The sequence below is a fragment of the Strongylocentrotus purpuratus genome, unplaced genomic scaffold (genome assembly GCF_000002235.5).
Source record: "Strongylocentrotus purpuratus isolate Spur 01 unplaced genomic scaffold, Spur_5.0 spur5_contig_829, whole genome shotgun sequence".
Lineage (NCBI taxonomy): Eukaryota > Metazoa > Echinodermata > Echinoidea > Camarodonta > Strongylocentrotidae > Strongylocentrotus > Strongylocentrotus purpuratus.
The window spans coordinates 741,369-753,874 of NW_022145534.1; the positions used below are offsets into that span (position 1 = coordinate 741,369).

Genomic DNA, 12,506 nt, shown 5'->3' on the forward strand with positions numbered 1-12,506 from the left:
AGGGAAGTCCTTTGTGTCTCCCCTCTTTTAGTTAATAACATTAAAGAAAGAACATCTGTAGTTTTATTGCACAACAAAAACATGATTAACTGATTAAATTGTAGAATAAAATAGGTTTTTGTCAGTAGTGAACATTGATTGATGGGGCAAACTTGTTAAATCCGCAACTGAACAATCGTGATTGTAAAATGTAGCAGTTAATGAATGATCTCAGTAATTGTCACAAATTGTATTACTCATAATAACCCTCGTTTATTCATAGCAACCTATAAAATGGCGTGACAGCTATTTGAGTGTCATTTCTGCATCATATCCACTATCTACCTGTGCATTGGATATAAAGTGTTATCCAAATACAGATAGAATGAAATGAGGCAATATGTAATTAAAGTCTAGGACTTTGACACCCTGGTAATAACTGCTTTATGACCTATATATGTATATTTATGAGAAGTTAAATCTCCATCTCTACACCTTGCCTGAACATTTGAGACGGAATAATCTCTTCCAAACGAAGCAATATTACCAAAACGTGCAATATTAGAGATTAGAGACTTTTAAACACCCACTTAATAACCAAGGCACAATGACTGGTAGTTTTAGTGAGTTTTTTCTGGCATCATAATCCTGTGTATATACAGATTTGTCAATAGTAGAAATTGAGTCAATTTCATGACACTATTGACTTCATCTTGTTGCTAAGCTGACCTACAAGTTGCCACGCTCTCCTGTTTTTATTGGACTTGTCAAAATGGAGCTCACCGTTATTAGTTTTCCAAATGAATATTATCTTTGTGTTGTAATCCCTGTGTATATAGCCGCTTGAGGCAGACCGTCTATCATGTAACTGCTACTGTATATTTACATGAATCTGCTGTTTCATTATTTTATGGAGCATTTTACCTAACATGAAATGGGTCACATTTATGAACTCAGGATATTTCCAGTTGTACATCTTTATTTTCCCTTTCTTTGGAGTTGTTAGATTTTCATTCCACTTCTCTCTTTTTCTCTCCATCTCCATAATAATCACTAATTCTATCTTTAATCTACCCTTGATCTTTTTACATGCTTGTTTTCGCTTTTCCTCCGTGCCTCTCTATACTTCATTAACCCAAATTTTGTATACCATCTTCCCCATTAAGTTTCTTCTCTCTCCTCAATATTTGTAGAATAATGGGAAATTAGCCCAGTTTAGAAAATAGCAAATACATCAGTTGGAACATGCTGAACTAATCACAGAAGACCAGTCATCTCAATTAAGAATCGTCCCAAATAAAATGCAATATTCATCAACAAGTCTAAAAGTATTAAATAATAGAGCAGCTGCCAATCAACCTCTGAGGGGAAAATTGAAATTACTCCTTACTTGTGTTGCTCTCAAAACACATAACAGTTCCTTACTCACTTCCCTCACACATATAATACACCATTAATAAAGAAAGGTCAAGCATTCCTGGAAATGCAGTATTTGCTGTGATTTTCTGTTTTTCAGATCATGGAAATCTGTATTTCATATTTTACATCACTGCATATTATAGATTGGTTACCGTGTGTAGTCATCAATTTGAGGCCACAGAAGAAGCTTCCAAAGAAGTTTCTTTTTGTAAATGTCAATAATAAAATAATTTAATTGTAAACTGTAGCAATCAGTTTTCTTATGAGAACACTTTCTTTATGTAGATAATTACCCAAACTGAGCAAAGCAAAGCTTTTTAGGAGCTGTTTGTTTGCATTATCACTTTTTATTGTGGAAACTTGTGACTGCATATATCTTGGGATTCATTCTGTTAAAGAAATTTAGAAAACGTATATAACTTCATTTGGCTATGTAATCAAGTGTATACCAGTCCGATGTGCAGATTAAATATTACACAAATTTTATGTCATAAATATCAATAAATCAATACCACTCATCGGTAGACTGGGTGTCAATATGCAATATTGCGTAACTCTGTCCATTTAGCACCAACACGTACGATAGTATGCTTGTAATGGATCCGGCTTTCACAAACTCAGTTTTTCTGCTTCGCTGGGTGTTACTTATTGATTTGTGGGCGCGTGTTTAGCTACCCAATTCAGCGTTTAGTGAAGGGCTTTATGTTTTTTGTATGCCTGATCAGGCTGGCAATCTAGCTACAGCTCGATGGCTGACAGTTTTGAGTTACAGACATGGGGAATTATTAATACCTTCTCTGTACGGTCTATATGGCTCAGTTCAAGCAGAGATGGTATTCATGCTGAATTAAATATGAAGTCTTATTGGAAAAAAAATTGCTTTTGTGTGTTCACACGTTTCCTGCTCCCTCCTACCATCTTTCTTTAAAAAACATTTTTTTTACTCTCTTTGTAAAATTTTATATTCGAGTTACTCTCTCTCTCTCTTTTCTCTTCTTTTTCACTCTCTTGTTTGTTGTTTTTGTCATTTCATTATGTCACATATTTCATAAGCCCATGATTCTGTAAACTACATTTATCTCCGCAACCCTATTGATTTCTATATTGAGAAATACCAGTATTATTCATTGTAATAAATGTTGTGTGTACCAAGATAGGAATTGACACTAGGGTGTTTTAAAATCAAATAATGAAATATGAATAAAAGCCATGCGTTTTATTTTAAATGTCAGTTTTGTAGATTGGTACCAAATTTGCAAAGTTTTGAACTCATTTGCTGCAGATGTTTTGTAGGAGTTTAATTGTTTGCTTATTTTCAATTGGCCAAAAGAAGCTGTATGGTAAATTCATATCATGATGCTCATCTGAGAACCTCCAAATTACTGTTGAATTTTCTGAAGATTTTGTCTTATTATTGATGGTTCCGTACAAAGAGATGTTGTTGTCTGTATGGTCAGCAGCTAGATGTATTATGGGACTTATGATTGATGAGTGGGTTAGGAGTTCACAGTCAAGACCTGTCTGGCTACTGATGTGTCTGTCAGTTTGTCTGTTAATTCCTCTGTCTCTCTGTCTGTCCCTCTGTCTGTCTCTTTGCCATCCATCTTTATCTCTCTCTACCCCTCTCTATCTGCCCCTCTCTATCTCTCTCTCTCTCCTCCTCTCTCCCTCTCTCCTCTCTCCTCTCTCCTCTCTCCTTCTCTCCCTCACTGTCAAATTTTGAGGCAGTCATATGTTTCATATTTTTCAATATCATTTGCGTATCTTTTTATTTTTTAATATTCTTTAATCCATTCTATGCTCTTTATTCATATGTAAGGACTTGATATCATACTCATTTTCCAATTCTGCACTTCTTAATGCATAACGATTTCTCACCTTTCCCCCTCTCTCCTCAATCTATTCTCCATCTAATCCTCCCATTAGTTTCTACTTTCTCACCCGCTCCTGTGTAGAATATGGGAGATAACATATTACACAACACATGATTCCCTAACGACCCATTAGCACTGGTGCAAGGCGGTCAATAATTGCTTGCTTGTTGAGGAGTACCCTCATCCTACCCTCCAACCCAGCCCATCGTAATCACCGACTAGCAATGCTGCACTTACATCTTAAACACGGTGTAATACTTGAAGACGCAGAATACATTAATGAGTAACCCTGTAGCGTTAATTTGGGATGTCCACAGACTACGTCATAGGCCGATGATGCGGGGTTGAGATAAGAGGAAGGGGAAGGGTATCTTCCATATACCTGTCATTCCGTGATGGATACGTGTTGGATGTTAAGCCCTTCTCCCTGCCCCACAGCCAGAGAGCGAGGAGGGGGAGAGAGGGGGGTAACATGAATTAGGTTGACCGTGATGAATGAAGATGGGATATTATAAGTGAATGAACCATTTAGGCTCTTTGCACAGGGTTTACTGCGTTCATGACCGCAAAAGCGTTGACTTCATTTAGCGGTCGGCCGAGAGTGGTGATTCTTGCTCTGCGCTCTATACTTTCTTACCGTTTTTGCAACATGTGGGGATTTCATTAGCAGGGTTCGTAGTGAGACCCCTGAGATTGGGTATGAGTAATATTATCGATAAGGAAGTGAAAGAGTGAGAGACAGACACACCCTCTCTCCCAACTGAATTAGGAGTGAGTGAGATAGAGACATAATGAGAAATATTTATTTTAAGGAAACACAAGATGTGTATTGTTCATTTTGCAATAAGAAAGATATATTTTTGGCTTTCTGACTTTAAAAATCAGAGATAATTTAAAAACAAGGGATTTCGTAATTTCTAAGGAAATTCAAAGAGACACAAGGCTTAACCAAAATGTTTGTGTGTGTGGTAAAATGATTTTTGTGGATGTTTCAATAACTCTGAAACAGACAGATGTATTGATCAATCTGGATGTCAAGAAATGGCATTTAAAAGAAGATATGAGGCGAGCCAAAGATGTCAGTTTTATCCGGTAATTGGGATCTGTTGATGATATGATACGGAAATGCATACCTCATTAAAGCAGGTAGTGGCGTGAGACAGCCTTGCATGTTTGCCAAGATTGGATTGAAGACCTTGGTGTAATAAGACAGACATGGTCGAGAAGTTGTAGAATTTGATTAATTTCCTCCCTCTCACTTTTTATCACTGGCTTATATTTCTAAGTGAGAAAAAGGAAACTGACACAGTGCTTACAAATTTAGTGTTTTTTTTTCACTATTTAAATATTTGAAAGGGGAAATTTTAAGGTATTTTGAACTTAACAAGTGGTCATTGCTTTCTGCAGTAGATATGAAAACAGCTGAATAAGGTTAAGGGTTAATTTCTGGTGAAGTATGAGATGATTATTATTCATTCATGATTTCTTCTTTATATATAATATTTATGCTATTTAATCTGTTTTTGAAAAGACATCAACATTCAAAGGAAATAACTTTCAATAATGTTTTTGTGCTGTATGCTCTATTGTCTCATTCATTCTTTTATTTGATCTAGAATAGCCACACAAAAGAGCACCCAGTCATCAGCCATCCATTATGTATCAGTTGTTGGAAGGCTGGTAATGATACTCTGCTTTCGAGGGTAGTTATTTGGCCGACTTGGAAATAATTAGCAACCTGACCCTGTTTAACCCACATCTTACATCAGACCTTCTCAAACCTTCCCATCCAAACATCAACATCTAAAAACAAACAAGCTTTTCTTCTTGTGTCTTTTGTGACTGAAGCTTGGATGTAATCAAAGAAGTGTTGGTATGTAACAGGATGCAATCAGGTCAAGAAGTCTTGGCTAGGAAACCATACCTTGATGACCGAGTCTGCTCAGACTTTAGAAACAAGCAGACAGATTACACATCCTCCGTCGTATATAACTTTCGGCGGAAGAAATAAAAGGGTATCGATCGTATAGTTGTCATTTCCAGCGAGGTAATTGTGTTCCAATTTATTCTCGATAATGCTCCATGTTCAAGCTGCAAATGGGTGGATCATGTGACTGTAAAGTGTTATGTCAGTCAGGGAATAAATAATTCTACTTTATAAAGAAAAGTGTACAACTCCTGAAGTGAAGTGTATCTTACAGAAGTCAATTCAAGCATCCTGCTGATATCAATGTATCGTATCGTTTTGAAATCAACATATAGTATGTCACAGGAACATTTTTTGCTTATTAAATGAATTAATGAATAATCAGCTGAGCCTTGTAATGGCCTTTACTATTGAATCTTAGAGCCTTTTCTATCGAATGAAAGAGAATTAAATAAATAACACAATAATGCAAAGTTATCTTAGTTTTTTTTTTATTAAAATTGGATTAAGTGTTAATTAATTGAAAATTCCAAAAGATTTTGACTTACTTAGGTTTTGACCTGCTTTTATCCTGCTTTTATCCTAATGTGTCACCTCAGACGGTTTCTTCATGGTATCTGTTTACACAGAATAGGGACTGTATCAAACATTCCCTTGTCATTGATTCATCCATTGGCCGTGATAGAAAGCTCGTAGTATCACCTCGCTCCCCTTACATCCATTATACCCTGTCTTGAATACTGATTTTTAGGGCAGGAACCAATTTGTAGTTATTAATTCTAGTCCTCTGAGAATCTCAGAAGTAGACTACCTACAATGCCTATCATAGAGGAGAGGTGTCAGACCGTAGAAAGTAGGTTTCAGGCCACGGTTAGAAGAGAAAGCGAAGGCCGGCTGGCTACCTACCATCATTACCTTTCAGCCCTACAAAAGAGATTCGACTCGGTAATTTGCTGTCGATGCGAGATTGGAACAAGATATCATTTCCGTCCAAGCCCCCTTCCCCCGTCGGCTATCTGACTTTGCATCTAATATTGTGACAAAATGCATTCATATATGATGTCATGCTATGTATAATGCATGGGGGAATTCTGTATCCTTTACCGATTCAGGAGCGAGCGGATTAAAGCCGCTTTCGCAAATCTTTTGCTTGGGACAACACTCCATTGATTGTAGCGGCGAGCACAACAAAAGTTGTCAAATGACATGTATTTAGGACAGAGATGCACACTTCTTGGCAGGAGTATTGAATACTTAATGCGTCGCTGATTATGAGGGGGTATCTCAAACATAAAAAGAGGATCAAATATGCTTACATTCAGAGGGTTACACTGTTCTTAAGTATCTAGCTTGAGAAATGTAGCAGTGTGCATGGATCAGAAACGGATGTGTGCTTGAATTAAGTGTGAAAATTGAGCTTAGTGCAGGTGTTTGTGATGCGAGAATTAGGTGTTCTGTATTATTTCATACATGTTCGGGCAATAATAAAATGTCACTCTAGGCTGGAAGAAGTTGATATGAAATCACATGACATACTGTCAGCTTTTTCAAAGACATTTCTAAAACGTGAGAATGTGTTGAAATTGGAGGATGTAGAAGTACATTTCTGTTATGAATTGTTTTTGTTGTTGTTAGGCATCACATTTTTCTTTTATATCATTTGCATGTAGTGGCAGATGTAATAGTTGCTGGGCTTCAGTCAGTCTATGACTTTGTCATATTTCCTGTCAACTTGCAAATATCATAATAGGGTAAAAATAGAATGACCTGGTTCTTATATGTTGGGTTTTGATACATCTTATTATATTCAATTTTACTCTCTCATACAAGCTAAAGAAAAAAATCTTTTGATTAATAATGTATCATTATTTTCTTTTTATTTTCTGTAGTTTGAAGACTGCCTGTATGAAGGAAACGCTCTACTGGATGATCTTCAGATGGACATGTTAGAACAAACACACCAAGAAGCCATGCAGTTCACAGCTTGTCTACTACACTCCGTAAGAAACCTAAATCACATTTTAACTCTTCCCCTCTTCTTGAACTAAATATTTTACTATAAAACCAGATACTTTGGTATTACAACAGATATGAAACAGTCACAAATTGTTTAAGATGTTCATTTTTATGGTAAGAATTAGGGGAAAATGCACTGTTTTAATTCATTATTTTTTTGCGGCATGAAACTTTAGCAAATGGGGACCACTCCCAAAATTCATGACGTTTCATGCATCTGAAAGTTTCTGGCTGTACAGTACTACATACTGAATCTATTCTGCTAATATTTCATGTGTTTCAAATAATCATGGATGAAGAAGATGGATAGAACATCACAACCAACATTTCTGCTATGGAAAGAACAGAAATGCTTCGAAAAAATAAACAACCGAGCTGCATTTAGAAGAGAAAAAGCAGATACACACATCTTGCTTTGCTTGAAATGTAGAGACAGACAGATAAATAAACAAGAGTAGGGAGTCACACAGACTGACTGACAGACAGACAGACAGACTGATGGAGCATGAGAGAGAGAGAGAGAGAAAGCATGGATACTTCTAAATAATAGAGATGATGGATGGAAGTGAAATATAAGATGCCATTTCAAAAGACAGAAAGTCTAAAAAGGCTGAAATTGTGATGAAAAGTATAGAGTAGGTCCATCAGTCAGTCAGCGTCAAGCACTCCCAGGTTTTGTTTGATGCGCCACTGTGGAATGAACACAATCTGCTGCTTTCTTCTTCACATTAGCCTTAGTCACAAGGCACTGCATGCATGCATTCCCTCCTCTTCTGTCCTAAATTTACATCAGCATCGTTAAAGCATTTTACCCCCAAAATACAAAAAAAATCTTGAAACGTATTTCTCGATGAGGACTACCAATATTAGTCATATCCCAGTCCTACTGATACTGTAGCCCCTAGATAGGACTTGAATATGGAACCCTTTTTGTATTTTAAAAAAAATTATTGGAGACCCTAGCTAAACATACTCACGGTACATTTCTCATCAAGAGGAGCCTACACATCCATTTCAGTCATTTTCATTTTAAACTAACACTTAAGTCCAAGGAGTAGTACTAGCTTTCAAATAAAATTAGTAGTTGAAACATTAACAGTTTTCATGATAAATCACTTTTACAATTGAAGATCCAAATCAAATTAATAGTCTGAAATATTGATAAATTGACATATGTATATCTTTTAACAATTTAAGATGTTGACTGAAGATGCGAAGGTGAGAATGAAAATTTGAATGGTCTGGTATGAAGACTGTATTTTAGGAGAGCATGCATAGCCAGGAGTATTGTATGGATATTTGATAGGGTATTGTTACTCTGTGCGTGATTTAGAGGATGAGGTATGATTGTGATATGATAGCATGCTAGATCACCATGGTAATTGGCCATAGCAAGGAGAAACAAGGACGAGTTGCACGGAGAGGTTTCCCTGTGGGTGAAGAGATATAGGAGGGTGAGGTTTGTTGTCCCTTTAGAGAGTGGGAAAGAGAGAGAGAGAGAGAGAGAGAGAGAGAGAGATAGAAAGAGAGAGAGAGGAGAGAGAGAGAGGAGAGAGAGAGAGAGAGGGGGGGGGAGAGGGGAAGAGAAGAGATTATGGTAATTGGCCATAGCAAGGAGAAACATGGTGAGAGATATAGGAGGGTGAGTTTTGTTGTCCCTTTGAGAGAGAGATAGAGACAGAGAGAGACAGGCAGAGAGACAGAAAGACAGAGAGAGAGAGAGAGAGAGAGAGAGAGAGAGAGAGAGAGAGAGAGATTCAACAAATAGAAACAGAGACACACACTCAAACACGTATTGGAAGGTAAAGAGAGACAGTGAGGTGGTAGAAGGATTGTGAGAGGTACAGAACAAATGAAGTGTAGGCCTAGATACAAATATTGTTAATAATGATATGTACTGCAGTCGGTCCTGATCTAGATTTAGTCACTTATCCCAGTTACAGTTTTCCAGCCCCATCTTATATATCCCATATTGATTTCATCTCACTAAGAGGGCTCTAAAAGTGATGGTAATATTTCCAAGCGCATTTGGTGATTATCAATAGAGAAAATTTTTGAGAAGACTCACCATGGATGTTCCTCCGTCCTCATTTTTTCTCCAATTTTAATGAAAAGCAGCGAAGATTGGAAACGTGGGAATATGTCTAGCTATGTTATGGATATGTTTTGTTGGGTTAACATTCCATAAACTTACAAATTCCCGGTATGCAGCATGGTGGGTGAAATGCCTGGTATGTAAATGCGGAGGATGTATGCATCAATTCCAGTCAGTCTTGGGGCAACATGACGATCATCAATTATTAGAAGAAAATATGCCAGCATGTATCACATGGTGACAGGTTAGGTTAACAATTCAGGAGGGAAGGTATATGTCCTGTGTACCAGAAACATCCATGATAACGATAACCAAGCTTTAATGTGTGGGACCTATCGGGAAAGGATGAATAGATAGCATCTGCTTCGAGCCAGAAAATACATGAGTAGGTGTCTTTCTTGCTTTCATCAGATGATAGTTTATGTTGTGATGGAAGAAAGAATTTTACTCTGCCAAATTAATCCCTACATTGATGCCCTGTTTTATCACAAACGGCCGAGGATTGTGTTTTCATTCTGGGTTCAAGAATGCTCTTGTGAATATTTCTGCACAAAGAAGTATGTAAAGAGAGATTTATTGCCTGTGGAATGAAGATGGCTGGAAATACCTTAGCGACAGACAAGTTCAAAAGTTTTGTGACCTCTGTTCATCATCACGACAGATATACCAGTGACAATCACCCCTCCCCCAATCCTACACCCACTCTCAAGTCACAGATGTCATCGTAAATTTCCACATCTAAGAGCAGTCCTGTTCAGCATGTATCACAATTTATACTTTCTTTCTTTAGGCGTTTTACTCCCAAACTCCAGAATTGAATGTGGCCAAATGTGTGAGATAGAATCTTCAATAGATCTGAGGACATTCACTCTGGGCCTTTTGTCATGTTCAGTTTCCTCTCTTCTAAGTAGAAGTAAGGGAACATTTTCGTTTAGGGGGAAAAAAGAGTTTATTTGCATTTTTAACTTCTCTCGCCCCGGTGCAAATTGATGGCTGCTATTACTGCCCTGACAAAATAGCCTGCAACCATGAGCGGTATCGCTTTTCTGCAACAGCCAACGACGACTATTAATTTGTGGCCGAGACGGGAGTGCGATATCGGCAGTGCCGTGGCGATTTAATCATGCCTGGGATGGTTTCCATCCACCCGACCATCAACCACAGTCTCGTGCTGGCGGTCTCATGCAAGTCAGATGTGTTTTACATAGGAGTCGCCTTACCCCCACCCTTTCGTTCTGTTGGGGGCCCCTAAAGTGGTGTCACTGTGTAAATTGCCCTCTAAAATGCCACATTTTTGTTCAATTTGCTTCGATTTTGTGGGAAATACTTCAGTGACTCATCCTGATACCACTCTAATCAGACTTTTCAGAAGAGGGATTTGGTTTGCAAAAAGAAGCTGTTGAAAAAGAAATTTAAGCTGTTCTTATTATTCTGACCACCATGCAACTTTGGCTTCAATCATATAATACCTTGAACATAACACCAGAATTCTGATGAGACAGAATAGAGAAAATATTCCAACGAGACTGAGTTAATAGAAAAAAGAAAAAAATAGCCTATTGTGAATTCAATTCTGTCATTTGACAATCAAGCCATTGTCTAATCACTAATCCTTTGATGTGTTTTCACATTTATCTTGAGTAAGTGACCTTTACCGGGGAAGATACCATTATAAATCAAATGTTGACCCGATATCAGTTACTCTACCAGACTTTGAGAAGTTCCAGTGGTGAAAGCTATCCTTTCTCTCCTGTGTCTTTCTCTAAGATTTCTCTAAGATTTATTATGGTCACACAGCTAGGGTCACTTTACAGATTGAATTCTCAAGTCTTATTTGCAGATGGATGATAGTGTAGGAAGGGAAGTCAGATACTTTGTTTATTTCAAAGTCTAGCGAGTATCTCATCAGAGATGACCTTGTGCTTAAGAAATCAGCTTCCATGATAACCTAAGTGCTCCCTGGAGATTGAGGAAGATATAAGTATCGTGACTAGTGTGATTCTGCTCTAATTTAGCATTGTAATGCAACCCTTGTTTTTAGGATACCCTATACTTGAAAGCATTAATTTTTTACATTTTTAAGTGAGTGAAAATCTGTCCACAGGGAAAAGTGATTCAATTGTGAGAAAATTTGTCTTCAAGTTGTGACTGCATTGCAACTGGATTTAAATGTATCGCTTGTGGTGTTTTACATGTATATAAGTTGAAGTCGAAGGAAATTGAGTGTCTGAAACACATTTTATTTTATTTGTTCATTTACACATTGACGTCAGAGGCTGCAGATAGAAATAAAGACAAATTGAAGCAAAATAGAAATTTGCTGCTTACAAAATGTGGGACATTATAGAGATGTGAGCATTTTACACAAAAAGATACAATCTCTTAGAAACGAGTTCTCTTTCGTATGAAGCAAACACACAGACAAAAAGAAACATGCCATTGATTGGCAGATGGTGCCAGACTCGGAAAGAGCGTTCGCATATCACACACTTTTAACCAACCTCTTTCAGAAATACCCTAGAATTGTAACACCTCTTTTTTCCTGCGTTCTAACCGTTCACACTTGTCGCACATGTACCAATATCCGCACACCTTCAGCAAATAGCAGCTTGACGTCACATCACCCGGGGAGGTATGCGTTTTAGTCGGAGCAATACGAGATGGGGTGGGAGGGAGACGGAGGGGGAGAGAGAGAGAATGGGATAGGGATGAGAGGAGGGATTGAAAATAGCTTTTGATAAAAGTTTCACCTGGGGAGATATCCTTTTAGGTGAGAGATGTAAGGACAGCAAGGGGAGAGAGATGAAAAGATAGAATGATAGAATGAATGTGTGAGATGTATAAAGGAAGAGCGAGGGATTGAAACTGTAGAAATGGGGACATGAATGGAGTATATGATTGTAAATGTAACTCCTTCCTTCCATGGATCAATAGTCAGAGAGAGAGAAAGAGAAGAAACATATTAGACATGCAAGCGATAGAGGAGAGAGGGATGTTGGTAATGGAGATTTCTTGATTGAAAGAGAGTATAGGAAATCATATTCAGGAAAGGAGAGAAGATCGACTGACCGATTATACATTGATAGGAAAATGTGGATTGGAAAAGGAATGTAGGGCCAGGTAGACAGACTGGCAGACAGATATGTGACGCTTTTAGAAACAGGTTTTAAAAAAAAGAAGATTGGTGGACACATTT

At 37.6% G+C, this 12,506-nt stretch overlaps 1 protein-coding gene across 1 annotated transcript in view; it reads left to right on the top strand.

Moving 5' to 3' along the window:
- LOC575474 (E3 ubiquitin-protein ligase PDZRN3) overlaps positions 1–12,506 on the top strand; it is a 64,444-nt gene that overhangs the window by 44,891 nt on the left and 7,047 nt on the right. The window contains exon 7 of the mRNA XM_030983359.1: positions 7,089–7,199. Coding sequence (XP_030839219.1) covers positions 7,089–7,199 — 111 coding nt within the window. The remainder of the gene's footprint in view (positions 1–7,088; positions 7,200–12,506) is intronic.